Below are 17,988 nucleotides of genomic sequence, written 5' to 3'. Positions count from 1 at the left end.
TGCGAGGGTTTTACCCGGGGTCCCCAACGGTTTCCTCCCACCAAACCAGGGCTGTAGATCAATTCGCTCATTGGCCGACAGGTCCTGTTACCGTGATGTACGTCTAAATGTAAACTTTTAAAATAGAAACAAAATTAAAAACACAAACGTACGGGTGAGACTCAGCAGATCCCGCAGCGTCCACGGGACATTTTGGGCCTGAGCCTTTCGTCAAGACATGAGCAAAATGCAAGCAGGCACCTGTATAAAAAGGAGGGGTGGGGGAAGAGGGAAGAAGGGGCAGGGGAAGGAGCATAGGCCAACGGGCCAGGAGTCCGTGGAGGGAGATGGAAAAAAGAGGTGCTGCTCTTGAACCTGGAAGGTGGTGGGGGCTCCTTTACGATATTAGCTGCCTTTCTAAGGCAGCGCCTAATGCAGCTGGGAGGCCGAAGCCTGATATGGGCCCGACTACAGTTCCTCCCTTCTGTGAAGCTGGGCGCTCGATTTCCCAAACCAGCCAGTGTTCGCTCCACAGGGCACCTGTGAGAGTTCGACAGAGAATCTGAGGGCATGCCAAATCTCCCCAGACTCCCCCGGAAGTGGAGGTTCTGGCTCCAGGGGAGGTGTTTAAAATTTAAAATATTGCCATACAGCACGGTAACAGGCCGTTTCGTCCCACAAGTTCGTGCTGCCCAATTTACACCCAATTGACCTACACCTCTGAACGGTGGGAGGAAATGGGAGCCCACCCCCCCCCCGGGTAAAACCCACGCAGACACAGGGAGAAGGTACAAACTCTTTACAGACAGAAGCGGGATCCGTACCCCTGTCCCGATCGCTGTCGCTGTAAAGGTGTTGCGCTAACTGCTACGCCAACCTTGCCATTCTCTGAGACATGGACTCCTGGGGATCTGAAAGTCTGACTCCCATCTCCGTTCCATCAGGAATCCCTTGCTGGTCGAATGACCAAACCAAGCCCTGAAGCAGGGTGAAATATCTCCACACTTGTACCTTGACCATGTTCCCCGTGGTGGGAGAGTCCAGGATAAGAGGACATAATCAGGATTGAAGGGCATCCACTTAGAACAGAGATGTAGAGGAATTTCTTATCCAGAGGGTGGCAAATCAGTGGACTTTGTCGCCAGAGCTTGTGGAGACCAGATCATTCATTGGGTGTATTTAAGGCAGAGATTGGTAGGTTCTTGATTACCCAGGGCATCAAAGGTTATTGGGAAAAGACAAGGAAGTTGGGCTAAGTGGGGAAAATGGATCAGCTCATGATTGAATGGTGAGGTGGACTTGTTGGGCTGAATGGCCTATTTCTGCTCCAATATCTCATGGTCTTGTGGTCTTATAGGTTAGAGAAGTCGAAGAAGATCACAGAGCACAAATCAAACTGCTTGATGAAAGATTGGGACCACGTCCGACAGTAAGTTTCCTCCTCGTCTTTTCCCCAGGATTCCCCTCCAGTTTGCACCGTCCAATGGGGCGGATGGCGGAGGGTCACAAGGGGAGGACTTCTGTATTGACCGCGCGGGATGCTACGAACTCGAGCTCTCCTGCGGCCGAGGCTCAGCGCGGGGACCTCGCAAGATATTGCGGACAAGAGTCCTGATTGTGCGTGGGCGGATTCAGGGAATCTAGAAATGCCGGAGAACAAGAACGGAGCCCCCGGGTGAATTCAGTGGGTCAGGCAGCATCCAATGGGAAGCAAGCGGCAGCTGACGTTTCGGACACTCAGGAAGGTTCTTGTTGGTTTTCATAGAGAGATTTGTTGTTCCAGGGCATCCACAATTGATTCCTTTTTAATCAGCCACTTGCTGATGAAACTTGGCCCCTCAGGGTTCTCCAGATGATGACCTCTTTCTTTCAGGTCACCACAGAGTGCCTTTTTGTTTCTTTTATTTCAAATGAAACATTAGGTAGCCAGTCCTCTCCTCTTGCATGAACCACAAGGGCTTTGACCAGTCTGAATTAAGCACTCACAACCCATCTTCCAAATGGGGTTTACACAAGCTTTCCAGATTGTCCTGTTCCAGTCCCAGTTGCTGCTGCTGACTGCAACACTGTAGTACTGATCTCTGTCACTCTTTCTCTCTCTGAGAGAAAGCCTTTTTGACTCTTTCTGCTTGTAAAACCAAATGACCTTCCAAGAACAGCAATTTCCCCTCCAGACAGAATGCGGCTCTGACAAGCTCTTTCATCTGTTGCCTTTTTGTAAACAACAATCCATTAGTGAAGTCTCTTGGGCACTCTTCAAAGCTCTTGCAAAGACTGCTGGCCCCGACATGTCTAGCATTGGCAGAGCTCCAGTATTTTAAATAAGATCTGTTTTAAAGTGTTTGTATGTGCCCTACACTAAAAAAAAACCTGCCCTAATTTATCTTCCAGAAACATATCTATATTCTGTTACAAATTCCATCCTGACACTGAGGGTTCATTGATGTTTGAGCCCTGCTACCTGCAGGTCAGACTTTTCCCTCTCCAAACACCAGTCTTCCTGGTCAGTCCTGTTCTGATCCCTGGGGCCTGGGCTCTGGGCTTTTGGAACTCTCGGACTCCACCAGATTCCACCCCTCGCTTACCCCACCGGGGAGGGGTAAATTTACCACGGCCAATCAATGCACTGACCTGAATGCATTTGGGGATGCGGGAGGGAAATGGAACCTACATGTTAGTTGTGGAGTGGCAGAAAGAATGTTCAAACTCCAGAGACACCACTAGAGGTTGGGATCAAACCTAGGGTTCTATCAGCCTGTTGGTCAATTTTCCCACCTTTTCACTAAATATACCACATCTACTGGTTCCCCCTTATCCACCCTCCTCGTTTTGCCCTCTGGACCTTGTACCTCTCCCGCATTCCCTGAACGTTCCCATCTGCCTTGTTTCAGGGCTGCCACCTCTGTGTTTTCCATTTGGATGGAACAGTATTCCAAAGATTTCCAGACCCTGGAACATGCTTGTCTAAAGCGTCTGGTGCTTTACATAAAGAAAGAGTGCGGGAGTGCGGAACTGGAGCGTCGAGCTGAGGAAGTCCTGGAGCAAAACGAGACATTGTCCAGGATTGAAGGTCAAACACTACTGAACAGTATGTACTGTAAGACCTGAGTAAAATTAGGCCATTCAGCCCATCACGCCTCCTCCACCATCCCAATCAATGCTGATGCATTTTGCCTCTCAAATCCATTCCCCTGCCTTCTCCCTGTAACTGGGGAAAACCCACGCAGACACGGGGAGAACGTGCAAACTCCTTACAGACAGCACGGGGATTCGAACCCTGGCCCCACTCGTAAAGGCGTCGCGCCAACCGCTACATCAACCATTCCACCCAAGGTTTTTGCTCGTACCTTGAATAAGTACTCAGGGATGAAACGTCGGTAATATATCTTCACCTTCTATGGACGCTGCGAGTCTGGCTGAGTTCCTCCTGCGTTCCTGTGTTTTTTACATTCCCATGAATCTTTCCCGCTCCTTCTGTGCCCTCTCTCGTAAGCAGATCCCACATAAACATACCAAAAGTGCGCCGAGTGGTCTCACCAAAGCTCTGTCTAGCACCACGTCCTTAAATCCTTTCCATGGACCTCAACATCCTTGAAATATCATTGGGTGGCAAGTTTGGCATGGCGGTTAGCGCAACGCCTTTACAGCACCAGCAATCAGGACTGGGGTTTGAATCCCAGGCTGTCTGTAAGGAGTTTGTACGTTCTCCCCGTGTCTGTGTAGGGGCTCCAGTTTCCTCCCACCGTTTGAAGCATACTAGGGGTTGTAAGTCAATTGGGTGTAATTTCGGCAGCACAGATCCAAGGGCCGAAATGGCCTGTTTACTGCGCCGAATGTGCTCGTCCATTGGCACATACACCCCAACCTCTTGTGTGGGCAAAGTTGACCTTTGGCACCCTTTTAAAGGTCCCCCCCCCCTCTAAAATCTTTTCCCCGTGAAGACCGTTCACCTCTCAACTGTTTAGCCTCAGCCGCCAGTTCATTTTCAATGACTGGTGGAGATCATTCTGCCCCTCGAGAGTTCCCAGTGCTTGATGATCAAGTCCAATAAAACCCCTGGCAACCATGGGGATTGGTAGATGCCGGATTGGTGCATCTTCCAGTTGCTTGAGACTGACTAATACACCTGCATTAAGAATAAATACTGTAATTACACTGAACAAACTTCACAGGCACGAATATATAAACACCTTAAAGCATTTTACTTTATTTTCAGTCACATTCTTTGAAAACATTTAACCGTTGAAGGTTCCTCCCCTTCCACGGAGCCGCCCGATAGACGAACAATAACATGATAGATAATTAACTCCCCCTGCCCCAAGTTTACAGGTTAAAGCCTCTGACCGGGCCGACTCTTACTCAGCAGGGCTAAGGAGAACACATTAAGAAAGTCATAAACCAGCTCTTCATTCTTGGCGCCTCCATTGGCTCCCATCTTCACCAAAGGTTTATGTGTTACTTCTAAGAATATTTACTTTGACAATTTTAAATTTGTCTATTTTTTTTAACTTATTATTCTTATTTGTTTTAATTTTTAAAATTTATTTTCCTTGATTTTTTTTGTGCCGATTGCTTGAGGCTGCTGGTAGCTTGAATTCCGGATACCAGGGGTTTTACTGGAACTCCACGTTCTGCCCAATCTGCCTCTCCCTCTTCCTCCTGTCACCTCCTTTATTCCCATTTCTTTCCCCCTTTCTACCTCTCCCACTACCTGCCAGTTGCCCACACATTTCCCTCCACCAGCGATCTCCCCACCCCCCCTGGCCAAAGGTCAACGACTGCATCTACCCCACCACTCGACGCAAAGGGGCTGGGAAGAAGGGGAGCTCCATGACCTCCAGTGTGAATGACGGGATATCTTCCTCAAAGCACTTCCTCGCGTGGTAATTGCCCGGGCGGTATTTCTGATTGGCAGGCAAGGGCGGGGAGCCGTCAGAGGAGGACGAGAGGCAGTGCTCCGAACCAACGGACATCCTCACCTTCATGGCGGATGCGGTGGCGGCGCAGCTCACCATGATCGACGCGGTGAGCAAGCACGCCTCTTGGGTGCTGGTCTGTTCTGGGGCAAAGCAGGAGAGGTTGTTCAGTTAGACATCGCATTTCTGGTCACCTCATTGCAGGAAGGATGTGGAAGCTTTGGAGAAGGTGCAAAGAGATTCACCAGGATGTTGCCTGGATTGGAGACAGGGATGTATCTGGGGTATGGGACATGCCCTGGGGGCCACTGAGTACTTTCTGCCACCGGTGCTCTCCTTTACCGCACCATGCCCGCACCTCCCCCACCCCACCGGGTAGGGTGGGTCTTTTAGGATGTTACCTGGTTTCCGAGGCAGCAGGAGTTGTCGACAGAGTGGATGGAGGGGAGGAGGTTGTGTGATGGAGGGGAGGGTGGTATATTTGATGGAGGGCAGGGGGTGTGTGATAGAAGGGAGGGGGGTGTGTGACGGACGGGAGGGAGGTGTGTGATGGAGGGGAGGGGGTGTGTGACAGAAGGGAGGGGGATGTGATGGAGGGGAGGGTTTGTGTGTGATGGAGGAAAGGGAGGTATGAGATGAAGGGTGTGTGCCGGAGCGGTGGGGGGGGTGTGTGTGACAGAGGGGAGGGAGATCTCTCTCTCTCTCTCTCCCCCCCCTCTCCTTTCCTTCCATCTCCGTTCCTCCAGCTCTGCATTCTCAGAGCTCTCCCCCCAATCAATTCTCCCCTTTCTTCTCCTGTCCTATCCAGGTTCGTTTACGGCCAATGGCCTATTGGTCTATGCTCTCCCCTGCCCCCCACCCAAGGCCCTTCTTTCCTCCCTGCCCCCAGCCTTTTAATTCTTACTCATGTCTTGAGGAAGGCCTCAGGCCCAAAACATCGGTTCCATATCTTTACCTCCTCTGGATGCTGTGAGTCCGGCTGAGTTCCTCTGGCACCTCTCTGTCTTTTGACTGCAGTGTCCGCAGACTTTCGTGTTCTTCCTCCTGTGCCGCGTCCCCATCCCACCTTCCAGTTCGAGCTCCTCCCGGAATTTTTAGCATGGGTGAAGAAGGGGGTCAAGCCCAAATCCGCCGCGGCCTGTGACTCCCCGCAGATGGCCTGCTGGCTTCTTTTGTGGGCTGAAAGGCTTTTCACTTTCATTTTACCCAGGACCTGTTCATGAAGGTGGTGCCCCACCACTGCCTGGGATCGATATGGTCGCAAAGAGACAAGAAGGGGAACGAGGACCTCGCGCCCAGCGTACGGGCCACAGTCCGCCAGTTCAACAGGCTGACCAACTGCGTCATCAGCTCCTGCCTGAGCAACACCAGGCTGAGGCCCCAGCAGCGGGCGCGCATCCTGGAGAAGTGGGTGTTTGTGGCAGAGGTGGGTGAGCCAGTGGCGGGGAACCCTGGAGGACACACGGCCTGTTGCCTGGCTGCTCCTGTTGCCCACACACCCAGTTCTCCAGTGGGAAGCACCTTGGGGACCTATTCGTGCACCGCGTTGGCACGGGAGAGACCATTCCCATTCTTTAGGCCCGTGCTAGCTCTCCTAGTGCCCCATTCCCATCTAGACTTCCCAGCGAGGCATTCTATATTGGATTTCCACCAGCTCCTGGTCTACTTACAGCATCCAGCTAATCCGCAAGTCTTGTAGGAAACTGGAGCACCCTGGGGTAGGGGTCGGGAATATATAGGGGTCATGGGGATAGCATGCAAACTCCACACAGACAGCGCTGGAGGTGGGAATCGAATCTGGGCTCTATCCACTGCACCACCATGTGACCCTTGGCAGCATGGAAGAGTACAGGACAAAATCAGACCCTTCGTCTCATCTGAACCTGCTCAAGTGGTCCCATCCCCTCAGCAAGACCCTTGTTCATTCTCCCCACCAAGACCCCAGTTTCCTCTCCTCATCGGGACCCTGGTTCCCTCCCCACCCTCCAACCTCCCCCTTCACCAGGAGTCCCGTTCCCTCACTGCTGATCACATGGAACTTCCCGGGTCAACTGAAGAGTTTCTGTGTCATATCTTTGTGAAATAAATTCGGAATCTGTGAGGGAAACAACACTGAACTGTCCGGAAATCTGGGAGTCGCTCATGACCGCGGTCCTGGACGTTACAGTCAAATTTCTTATCTTCTCACTGTACATACGCAACCCAACCAATTAGAGTCTCTCTGTACCAGACCACAGTGTGTGCATGCACACATTCACAATCATAATTTGAATGCACACAATTTGCACACTTACATGTGCACACACACACAAATGCACCCACAAACACACCCACACATCCACCACACACACACACACACACACACACACACACACACACACACACACACACACACACACACACACACTACACAGCAAGTAATAATAAATTATAAACATTCAGATCTAATTTAAAATAAATATTTTGGAATGATTTATTCAGGTTACAGGATAGAATCTTTGAACCATACACTACAGCACAGTAACAGGCCCCTTGGCCCTTCTAGTCCATGCCAGACTATTATTCTCCCTAGTCCCACTGACCTGTACCCAGTCCATAGTTCTCCATATCTCTCCCATCCATGTACCTCTCAAAATTTTTCTTAAATATTATAATTGAGCCCGACATCATTACCTCAGCTGGCAGCTTGTTCCAATCTCACCCCACTCTCTGTGTGAAAAAGTTCCCCCTAAACTTTTCCCCTTTCACTCTTGACCCACGTCTGTATCTTACCTACCCCCAGTGGGAAAAAGCCAAAAGGGCCCTCGATAACTCGTCGAGCCATGTTTCAACGACCTGCTGGGTGGTTGGACTTGCTGGTTCCTTGGTTTTCTGCTGCCTTTTCAAGAGAATGTAGGGGCTGGATGGTGAACCTCACTAACCCCCCCCCCACCCCAGAGTGAACGTGTTTCCTTGTGCCTCCCATCCACTCGGACCCACTTGGGGAGGGCCAATGGACTTAAAGATTTTGATTCTCCTCCACAGGAATGCCGGGCTCTGAAGAACTTCTCCTCGCTCCACGCCATCATCTCCGCCCTCCAGTCCAACTCTGTGCACCGCCTGAAGAAGACGTGGGAGGAGATTCCCAGGTACAGTGGCAGGATTGTACTGTGCGCTGGGGGTGGGGGGTGGAGAGGGAGGTGTCAGTGCCTCCGTCTCGGACCAATGTTGCCAGATTCCTGGGATTTGTGTCAGAAAGGGGAGTATTTTGTCCAGTGGTGATGTGCTCCCAGATTCCTTATCGAGAGAGAGAGATCAATGACCCCCAGAATGGAGCAATCCAAATCACCAGTAGGGGCGGAAAGGTTCTGTCCCTGCATTGAAACAACATTCCCAAGAATATTGAGGGTAAATATGTCTGAGTCTGTTTTGGAAATTCCCAAATTCACAGGAATAGTTTGGGGGTAGAGTGGGCAGAGATCTGGTTGTTGCGATTTTTATACATGACCTGGACAAGGAAGTGAACAGATCAATAAGTTGTCAGATGACATGAAGGTTGGCGGTATTGTGGAGAGTGGAGCAGGTTGGTGAAAGGTTATGACAGGATCAAAATGTACCAGGGCTGTAGGTCAACTTGGGTGTAAATTGGGTGGCACGGCCTTGTGGGCCGGAAGGGCCTGTTACTGTGCTGCATGTCTTTGTTAAAAATTTGACAGGGCAGGGACAGGACGCAGAGTCGGGTGGTGAAGTGGCAGATGGAGTTCAGTCCAGATAAGTGCAAAGTGATGCATTTTGAAAGGTCAAAACTGAAGGCAGAGAACATGGTGAATGGTTGAATACTTTAATACAATGGTTCTCAACCTTTTTCTTTCCACTCACATCCCACTTTAAGTAATCCCTGCTCTGTGATTGGTAAGGGATGGCTTAAGGTGGGATGAGAGTGGGAAGGGAAGGTTGAGAATCACTGCTCGAGACCCAGTTATTACTGAAATATTTTACCTGAGAAAATTTGTCATTGGCTATTTCCTTTGGAGTTCTGAAACCATGCACATAATGAGTCAATGAGGGTCGATTAATACAGTGGTTTTCAAACTTTTTCTTTCCATCCACATCCCACCTTAACTAATCCCTTACTAATCACAGAGCACCGATGGCAGAGGGATTACTTAAAGTGGGATATGAGTGGAAAGAGAAAGGTTGAGAACCACTGGTTTAATATTATCCCCAATTTTCTCCAAGCTTAAATATGATGTTTCATCGTGAGGCCACTGTGCAGAGGTCGGTGAGAGCTCATCTTTCCATTTCGTTAAACCAGCCCGTCTAGCGATCAACGTGCTAAAAGATAAAACTTTCTCTTGAGGTGCCGATAAAAGGTTCATGTGAGAAACCAAACAGGACAGTTAAATTAATTTAATTTTAATTTAATCTAATTCAATTTTAAAAATTGTGGACAAAGACTGAAAAATATTATACCAATATCGTCCCAATTTAAGACATTCCCAAAGCATATTAATCAGTGAGGCTTCAAAAAAAAAGTTGACAAAATGGATCAACGATTACTTCAACAAAAGTTACTTTTAAACATAAAAACACGATCAAACTTTAACTTATTACTATTAACTTAATTTAACCCCCTTCTAATTCTAAGCACATGTGTATGTAATGTGTGTATAAGTTCAGGAAAGTTCTTTGATTCACAGTCTAGTCATTAATTTCTCACTCCACCAAGTTCACTGGTTGTAAGCAATTCTTAGAGTGTGCACAGAATTTAACATTTATGAATTTTCACCAGGCTCTAGTGCTGGATGGTAATTGGTTACCACTCAGGAAGGTTCTTGTTGGTTTCAGAGAGAAATTTGTTGCTCGTTGGACACAAACCTTCTGTTTCCCTTATTTCAGGTGAAACACTCTAGCTAGCCATTCCCTCTTGGAAGGACCACAAGGGTTTTTCACAGGCTGAACTCAGAACTTACAACTTGTTGTGGCCTTCCAAAGGCCACAAAGGAAGCTGCGTATATTAATTGCTCAGTTAAATTTACAAGTGATATTTCCCCATTCCTAATAGTTCAATCAGATACTTAACAGTGTGGAACAGAAGGACCTTGGAGGTCTGAATCCATACATCACTCAAAGTTGCCACACAGGTTGAGAGAGTAGTTAAAAAGGCTTATGGGATGCTGGGCTTCATTAATCAGGGATCGGGTTCAGGAGCCATGAGGTCATGTTGCAGCTTCTATAACTCTCTGGTTCGACCACACTGGGAATAGTGTGTTCAGTTCTGGTCACCTCATTACAGGAAGGATGTGGAAGCTGTGGAGAGGTTGCAGAGGAGATTTGCCAGGGTTGCCTTGTCTCAAGGTTAGCAGAGCCAAGGATTTTCTCTTCGGAGCGAAGAAGGATGAGAGGTTGACTTAACAGAGGCCTACAAGATTCTGAGAGGCATCATTTAACCCAGGGCAAGAGTAGCAAACACCAGAGGATGTTTGTTAAGGGGAGGGGGGAGAGTTTTTTTTTTAAACACAGAGCGGTGGGTGCCTGGAAGGCATTGCCATGAGGTGGTGGTGAAGGCTGGTACAATGGGGACATTTAAGAGCCTCTTAGACAGGCACACGGATGTAAGAAAAATTAAGGGTTATGAGTGTGAGGGAGCAAAGGGTCAGATTGTTGAGCAGGTTTATATGGGCTGGCACAACATTGTGGGCCGAAGGGCCTGTACTCTGCTGGAGTCCCATGTTAATCCAGTGCTCATTATCTGGGAGTTCCAAGAATAGAATGGGAATCAGCGCCTGTACTGGAGTTCCCAGATGATTTGGGGGAAATGTCAGTATTGAGGAATTCCGAGAACCTTGAAAATTATGTGCTGGTGGTTCACTATTCCCAGATTCCCAGCCACTTCTTCAGGAGTTTGCGGAGGTTTAGTATGACATCAGAGACCGTAACAAATTTCTGTCGAGGTGCGGTAGGAAGCGCGCCGACCGGCTACACCACGGTCTGGGTACGGGGTCACCAATACCCATGAGCTTAAAGCTCTCCAAAAGGCAGCGGACATTGCAGCCAAAACCTTCCCCATGATCGGGTACATCTGTGGGGGCAACACTGCCTTCGGAGGGGAGCAGCGATCGTCAAGGACCCACTCCTCCCAGCACACGCTCTGTTCTCCCTGCTGCCGTCAGGAAAGAGGTATTGGTGCCACAAGACACGCACCACCAGGTTCAGGAACAACTGCTCCCCCTCCACCATCAGATTCATCAATGATAAACTCAATCAGGGACTCATTTAAGGACTCTTACTTGTGCACTTTATTGATTTTCTTTGTTCTCTTGATATTGCACGATCAGTTTGTTTACATTCATTACCTGTTTACGTGGACGTTGAGTACAGGGTTTTTTTTGCTCTACAGTAAGTGGTAATTCTTCCGCCCCACAGGGGAAAAAAAACCTCAGGGTTGTACGTGATGTCAGGAATGAATCTCAAATCTGAATCTAAGTGGCTGAGTCTGTATTGAAGCATTCTCAGATTCCCAGGAATTGTTAAGGACGAGGTTGTCCATATCACTACTGAAGCAACGCCCCCAGAAATAGTACGGCTGGATCAGGTTTGAGGCTTCCCACGTTTCTTGGTGTAGGAGATTGGTGCTCCACATTCCCAACCTCACAGAATCTCCTGCAAACATTGAAGCGTCCTCGGACGAATCGGTCCTCACCATGTTGAGTGGGAGACTGTACCATCTCTCTCCAAGGAGTAAAAGATTTTCTTTTCTTTCTTGCGTGCAGGGAAGTTCTTCGGAGTTATGAGGACCTTTCTGAGATATTTTCGGAGAAGAACAATTATTCCCAAAGCCGGGAGCTGCTTTTCAAAGTAAGAGCAATGATATTAATGTGAAATGGAGAATAAATTTTTAATATCTAAAGTTCAAGTCAAGCTTATTGTCATCGAAACACCATTCTCTGATCCTTGGTGAAAAACATGCAGACACACATCCAGACATAACACGCGTACTGACAAACAGTACACATGCAGGACAAGTATTCATATTGTGATAGAATATAGATATGTTTTGGGGAGATAAATTGGGAAAGGTTTGTTAGTGTAGGTCACCCCCCCCCTCCATTCACAGCCATCCCCCACTCCCCCTGTTTGCTGGTGTGCCCTCCCTCGCTGATCCAGCTCAAGTCCTGTGTACATCACAGGCTCCAACCCTGCCTGTGGGGTCATCCTCCTCCCCCTGCCCCTCCCCTCCACCATTTTGTTTGGGCGCCATTTTGTCCATTCCTTGACAAAGGCCTCAACCCTGAAATGTTGGTTAGATACAGTTACTTTACCTTTGCTATATAAAGTGCACTGTTTGACCTTCTGAGTTTCTCTAGTGTTGTGTTTTTACTTAATCTACCCCGATTACAGAGCATAATTTGATTCAAGATGTGACAAGAGAAGAAATCACATATATAAAGGACTGATAAATGAATAGTTACATTTAAAACAGACTTACAGCATGATAACAGGCCATTCGGCCCATGCAGACAAAGGGAGAACACGCAAACTGCTCACAGACATTGCGTATATTTTGCCTGTAATGTCCTGGGGAGAGGGGTCCATTACCTTTTGGAGGGCTTTATGCTCAGAGGGGTATTGAGGCCGTGCTGTCCAATCAACCTACAACCCTGGCAGCTTTTGAATGGTGGGAGGGAACTGGAGCCCCCAAGGAAAACCCACGTAGACACGGGGAGAACGAACCAACTCCTCACAGACAGCACAGGATTCAAACCCCGGTCCTGATAGCTGGTGCAGTAACAGTGTCACGCTAATGCCGCTCTCTGCCGTTGCGGTCGTACGAGATAAGTGAGGGTTTAATAGCGCAGATAGATCTGTTGGTGGCCATGACGTAGTGCAAGGATTGGATGGTTCAGGGGGAGGAGGGGGGCGTTTCAAGAGCCCAATGGCTGTCGGAAACGAACTGCTCTCGAATTCAGAGGCGCGGATCTCCAGGTGCCTGTGGCTTCTCTCCGAGTGCGGCTCTGAGAAGAGACGGACGTGGAGATCCGCTGATCACGTGTGAAGCCTTTCACTTCCTGTGGATGCTGTGTGGCCTGCTGCGTTTCTCCGGCACTCCTTGTGGATTGCAGTGAGCCGAGGGTGACGGGGGGGGTGTGGTCCGCAGTGATGTTGGCAGCGGCTCGCGGTGTTGTCCCCAGTGGATGGGAGGCTGGAGGACCCAGAGGGAAATTCTAACTGGTTACATCACTGGAGGTGCCAATGTGCAGGGCAGGAAAGGGCTCTCGAGAGTTGTGAACTCGGCCATCACGGGTAGAAGTCTTCACTCTGTTGTGGACATCTTCATAGGCAGTGTCCCAGGAAAGCAGCAAGGAGCCTTGCCACACAGGCCATGCCCTCTTCACCCTGCTACCATCAGAAAGGAACCTGAAGGTGAACACCCAGCAACACAAGGACAGCTTCCTCCCCTCCGCCATCAGATTCCTGAATGAGACGATGATCCCCAGATACGACCCCACATTTGTTTCTCTTCTTTGAGTCTGAAAAGTTTAGTGTTTAAGTCAAGTTTATTGTCATCTGATTACACAAGTACACTTGACGAAACAACGTTCTCTGGTCCTCAGTGCAAAACACAAACATGAAGCTCTTAACAGACAAACAATGCATATACAGGACAAGTATTCATCTATTTGTTTCATGAATATGTGAGACTCTGATGGTTCGTGTGAGCAGTTCCTTTGGCATTCTCACTGCTCATGTGGGAAGAAGCTGTTCCTAGGTCTGGGGGTGCTGTCTCCAATACACACACCTGTGTCTCTTTCCTGATGGGAGCAACTGAAAGATGCTGTGTGCAGGGTAAAACAATAGCTCAGATTTTGCTTATTCCAGCTTACCTTATTATTGTGTGTCCATGCCAATGACACACTTGCCCTTTTGTAATCAAATCTGATTGGATTTTCTGGAAGTTAAGTCATTAAAGTTTGGGAACATCAGGGCTATGTTAGTGTTACCGATGTCATGTGGGTCGGTCAGAACAAGCCCTGCTTGCTGGGTGCCTGAAGAAGTATTTGACAGACAACAAGATGTCCTTCTGGCTTTGCCACCTGCCAAGTCCCTTACATTTGGAAACATTCAAAACTAAATTTAAAGAAATAAATTGTATTTCTGAAAATTATTACCAGTAGTTAAAAATAAAACCAAGTTGCCCTAAAATATTTTTTGAAAACTAAAAGCATTACAGCATTTACAATACTTTTAACTTATTTTCGTCATTACTCCTTGTAGTCATAACATTTCTATTGCAATGAGTGGTGCACAGGAATTCTCCCAGTGGAAATGGTATGGAATTTCACCAAGTTTCTATTAATCTCTGCACTCCAATGTTGGATTCATGGGAGAATTGAAGGGGAAAAATGTATAGGAGAAACATGAGGGGGAATTTCTTTACTTAGAAGGTGGGAGTGTGGAATGAGCTTCTGGCCAAGGTGGGAGTGTGGAATGAGCTTCTGGCCAAAGTGGTAGATGTGGGCTTGATTTTAATATTTAAGGAAAAGTTGGATAGCCATATGGATGAGAGGGGTATGGAAGGTTATGGGTCAATGGCACTAGGTGGGAGAAGGTGCTTGGCATAGACTAGAAGGGCCAAACTGGCCTGTTTCTGTGCTGTAATTGTTATATGTGGTCTAGCTTGTTATAATTTATTTATTTTTAAATAGTGTATTTACTGACCTATCTTTGGCTTGGCTTCGCGGACGAAGATTTATGGAGGGGGTAAAAAGTCCACGTCAGCTGCAGGCTCGTTTGTGGCTGACCAGTCCGATGCGGGACAGGCAGACACGACTGCAGCGGTTGCAAGGGAAAATTGGTTGGTTGGGGTTGGGTGTTGGGTTTTTCCTCCTTTGCCTTTTGTCAGTGAGGTGGGCTCTGCGGTCTTCTTCAAAGGAGGCTGCTGCCCGCCAAACTGTGAGGCGCCAAGATGCACGGTTTGAGGCGTTATCAGCCCACTGGCGGTGGTCAATGTGGCAGGCACCAAGAGATTTCTTTAGGCAGTCCTTGTACCTTTTCTTTGGTGCACCTCTGTCACGGTGGCCAGTGGAGACCTATAACCCGCCCCAAAATGCCGAATTTCGTGACACACATTCGTGACAACAAACCTGATCCTGATTCTGATTTCCCAGGAAGGAACATCGAAGTTTGCCACACTGGATAAGAAGCATCTCAAAAAATCTAAGGATTTTAAAGTTCCTGTAAGTTTGCTTCTTAATGGATCATTTTTTTTAAAAATATTCTGACATACAGCTTGGTCACATGCCCTTCAAGCCCACGCCGCCCAATTACACCCAATTAACCCACAACCCCTGTCTGTTTTAGCAACCTGAGCATCCATGTGGGTTGGGGGTGGGGTGGTGGAGAATGTACAAACTCCAGAGTAGTTTTTTTAGCCGGAGGGTCACGGATTTGTGGAATCCATTGCAAAATGCAGCTGTGGAGGCCAGATCTCTGGGGGAGTTTAAGGGGGAGATGGGCAGGTGTCTGGGATATCAAGGGATATGGGGAAAAAGGCCGGAACTGGAACTAGATGTGAGAACAGTTGAGCTCAGTGTGGATTTGATGGGCTGAGTGGCCTGCATCTGTTCCATTCTCTTGTGGTCCTGACAGACAGCGGTAATTTGGAACCCAGGTTGCTGGCACTGTACTAACCCTTATGCCAGCCGTGCCATGAGACATAATTCTTGGGGGCGGTGGGGGGAGGGGGCGGTGGGGGGGGGTTTGTGCAGTGATAACTTCCATTTGCTGAGCATCCTTGAGGTGACTGATTATTGCAAGGTGCCAACATAATGGCGTCATCTCACATACAACTTAGGTTCAATAGGGGCATAAAACATACAGTGCATCGGCACAAAGCTATTACAGACAGAGCCAGATTCGAACCCAAGTTGCTGGTGCTGTTAGGAGTTTGTACATCCTCTGTTTGACCTGCGTGGGTCCCTTGTCCCCCACCCCCCCCACTGGGTGCTCCAGTTTCCACTCACCCTCCAAAAAATACCTGAGGTTTGCAGACTAATCGGATGTATTTGGGCAATAGGGGGGCTTGTGGGCCGGAAGGGGCTGTTACCGTGCTGTATGTCCACATTAAAAAAAAACTTACATTGAGAGATCAATGTCCAGCATGGAAGTTTTATTTTGCATGACAGGTAAATCCCGCTTTACGAGTACTCAAATTACGAGAATTCGCTCTTATGAAGAAATCCGTCCTCACTTCAACGAAGAAATTGTAATGGGTTTTATAATCGGTTTCACTTTTATGAAAATTGATTCCAATAACCCCTTTTCCACTGGCCTGGATCAGAAGCCCTTTGTGAGTTTCCACTGGACCACCCTTCACTGGGACACTAATTGTTTTTCCACTTAACGCAACTCATCCCTGGGGATCGAAGCGTTCAACCTTCAACTGGAAAAGGGTAACTTTCTGCTGTCCCTTTTCCACTGGTTTTGTCAGCAAACGCCGGGGATATGAGCAGGGGTTAGAGGTGGTTAATCCCTGGCATGAAATCACATCACCTGGCATTCGGACAGTGTTCCTTTTCCACTGGACCCTGTCCCAGTAAATTCCCCATTAATTCCTGGGGAGGGGGGCCAATGGAAAAGGGGCTATTGGGTCTTCGCTTCACAAATTTTCGGTTTACGAACGGTTCATCAGGAGCACTCTTTCTTTGTAAAGCGGGGTATACCTGTACAAATAAGTGGTAATTCTGCCGTGCCCACAGGAAAAAGAAACCCAGGGTTGTATGTGTATGTACCCTGACAATAAATCTGAAATCTGATCTCTGCAGAACGTGGTTCAGGGCACTGTGCCATACCTGGGGACCTTCCTTACGGACCTGGTTATGTTGGACACTGCGGTAAAGGACTACGACGAGGTGAGTGTGCCGGGCCCCTCAGCGGAGGCAGGAGCTGCCTGCATGGAGTTTGCATGCCCTCGCTTGTGACTGCATGGGTGGCTCCCCCCCGCTTCCCCAGTATTCCGGTTCCCTCCCAAAGACGCTGATTGCTCCTGGGGGCAGTGGAACGTGGGGGAGAATTGAACGAGATTGGTGTCAGATCGATGTAAATGGGTCAGCACAGACTCTGTGGGATAAAGGGCCTGCTTTTGGACTAGAACCAGCCATTCCCCCCAGAGGCCATGACACATTAGCTTTGTTTTCTTTTCACCTCCTGTAACGGAGTCAGTGGGAGAGAAGTACGAAAGGAACCAAAACTTGACTGCTCCACCGTGAAACTTTCATGTTTCACTCCTCTCAAGAGAGAAAAGCAAGTTGGTGAAGCACTGACATCTTCCCTTTAACGAGGAGACCAGAGTTTTGTAGAGTGGCAACATTACCTCAAGGTCCTTGAACTCACTCTCCCAACTAATGAAGGCCAGCCTTCTTAACTATCTTATCAACTTGCATGGCGACCTTAATGGTTATGAGCCCAAGGATCTATCCACACCTCAATCCTGCCATTGACCATGCTCTCCGCCTTCAAGCTTGACTTTCACTTCACACTGATCCGTGTTGAACTCCATCTGCTACTTCTCCGCCCAACTTGGCATCCTGCCTGTATTCCTATAAGCTGCGAAAACCTTCTGTATCACCCACAGCGCCTCCAACCTTCATGTCAACTGCAAACTTACTGACCTGTCACTTCTTAGTCCGAGTCATTTAAGAGCATCGCAAAGTGTAGGGGTCCCAGAACAGATCCCTGAGGAACGCCACCAGTCACTGACCCCCCACCCCCTCCCCCTGCCAGGCAGAGTACCTTCTGTTCTCTGCAAGCAAGCCAATCCTGAGTCCACCCATCCAGGGTTCCATCGATCCCGTGGTGTTGGGGGGGGGATTTTCCTTTGCATTCTGGGAATGTTTGGTTGGAAGAGGAATGCTTTACCCGGCTTTAGATTCACTGAGAAGTTGGGAGTGTCATACATCCAAACCTTCGTTCCTTCAGCGATTCCTTTCTCTCTCTTCCAGAACGGTCTGATTAACTTCGAGAAGCGGAGAAAGGCAAGTCTCCCGGAGTGGACGTGTGCTTGCCTTGTCAGCGCTCCTTTTTTTTCATGGAACACCAATCAGCCCAGCGCAGT

General features: G+C 48.6%; 1 protein-coding gene across 7 annotated transcripts in view; it reads left to right on the top strand.

Moving 5' to 3' along the window:
- LOC138754813 (ral guanine nucleotide dissociation stimulator-like) overlaps positions 1-17,988 on the top strand; it is an 88,886-nt gene that overhangs the window by 54,182 nt on the left and 16,716 nt on the right. For 6 of the 7 annotated variants that reach the window (XM_069919662.1, XM_069919658.1, XM_069919664.1 and 3 more), the window contains 9 exons: positions 1,337-1,408; positions 2,871-3,067; positions 4,895-5,004; positions 6,106-6,321; positions 7,920-8,023; positions 11,648-11,732; positions 15,044-15,112; positions 16,700-16,786; positions 17,876-17,908. In XM_069919662.1, coding sequence (XP_069775763.1) covers positions 1,337-1,408; positions 2,871-3,067; positions 4,895-5,004; positions 6,106-6,321; positions 7,920-8,023; positions 11,648-11,732; positions 15,044-15,112; positions 16,700-16,786; positions 17,876-17,908 — 973 coding nt within the window. The remainder of the gene's footprint in view (positions 1-1,336; positions 1,409-2,870; positions 3,068-4,894; positions 5,005-6,105; positions 6,322-7,919; positions 8,024-11,647; positions 11,733-15,043; positions 15,113-16,699; positions 16,787-17,875; positions 17,909-17,988) is intronic. The other variant, XM_069919659.1, reaches the window with a different exon arrangement.

Source organism: Narcine bancroftii, chromosome 2 (assembly GCF_036971445.1).
Source record: "Narcine bancroftii isolate sNarBan1 chromosome 2, sNarBan1.hap1, whole genome shotgun sequence".
NCBI lineage: Eukaryota > Metazoa > Chordata > Chondrichthyes > Torpediniformes > Narcinidae > Narcine > Narcine bancroftii.
Note: the sequence above shows the minus strand (reverse complement) of the source record. Positions and strands in the feature narration are given on the sequence as shown.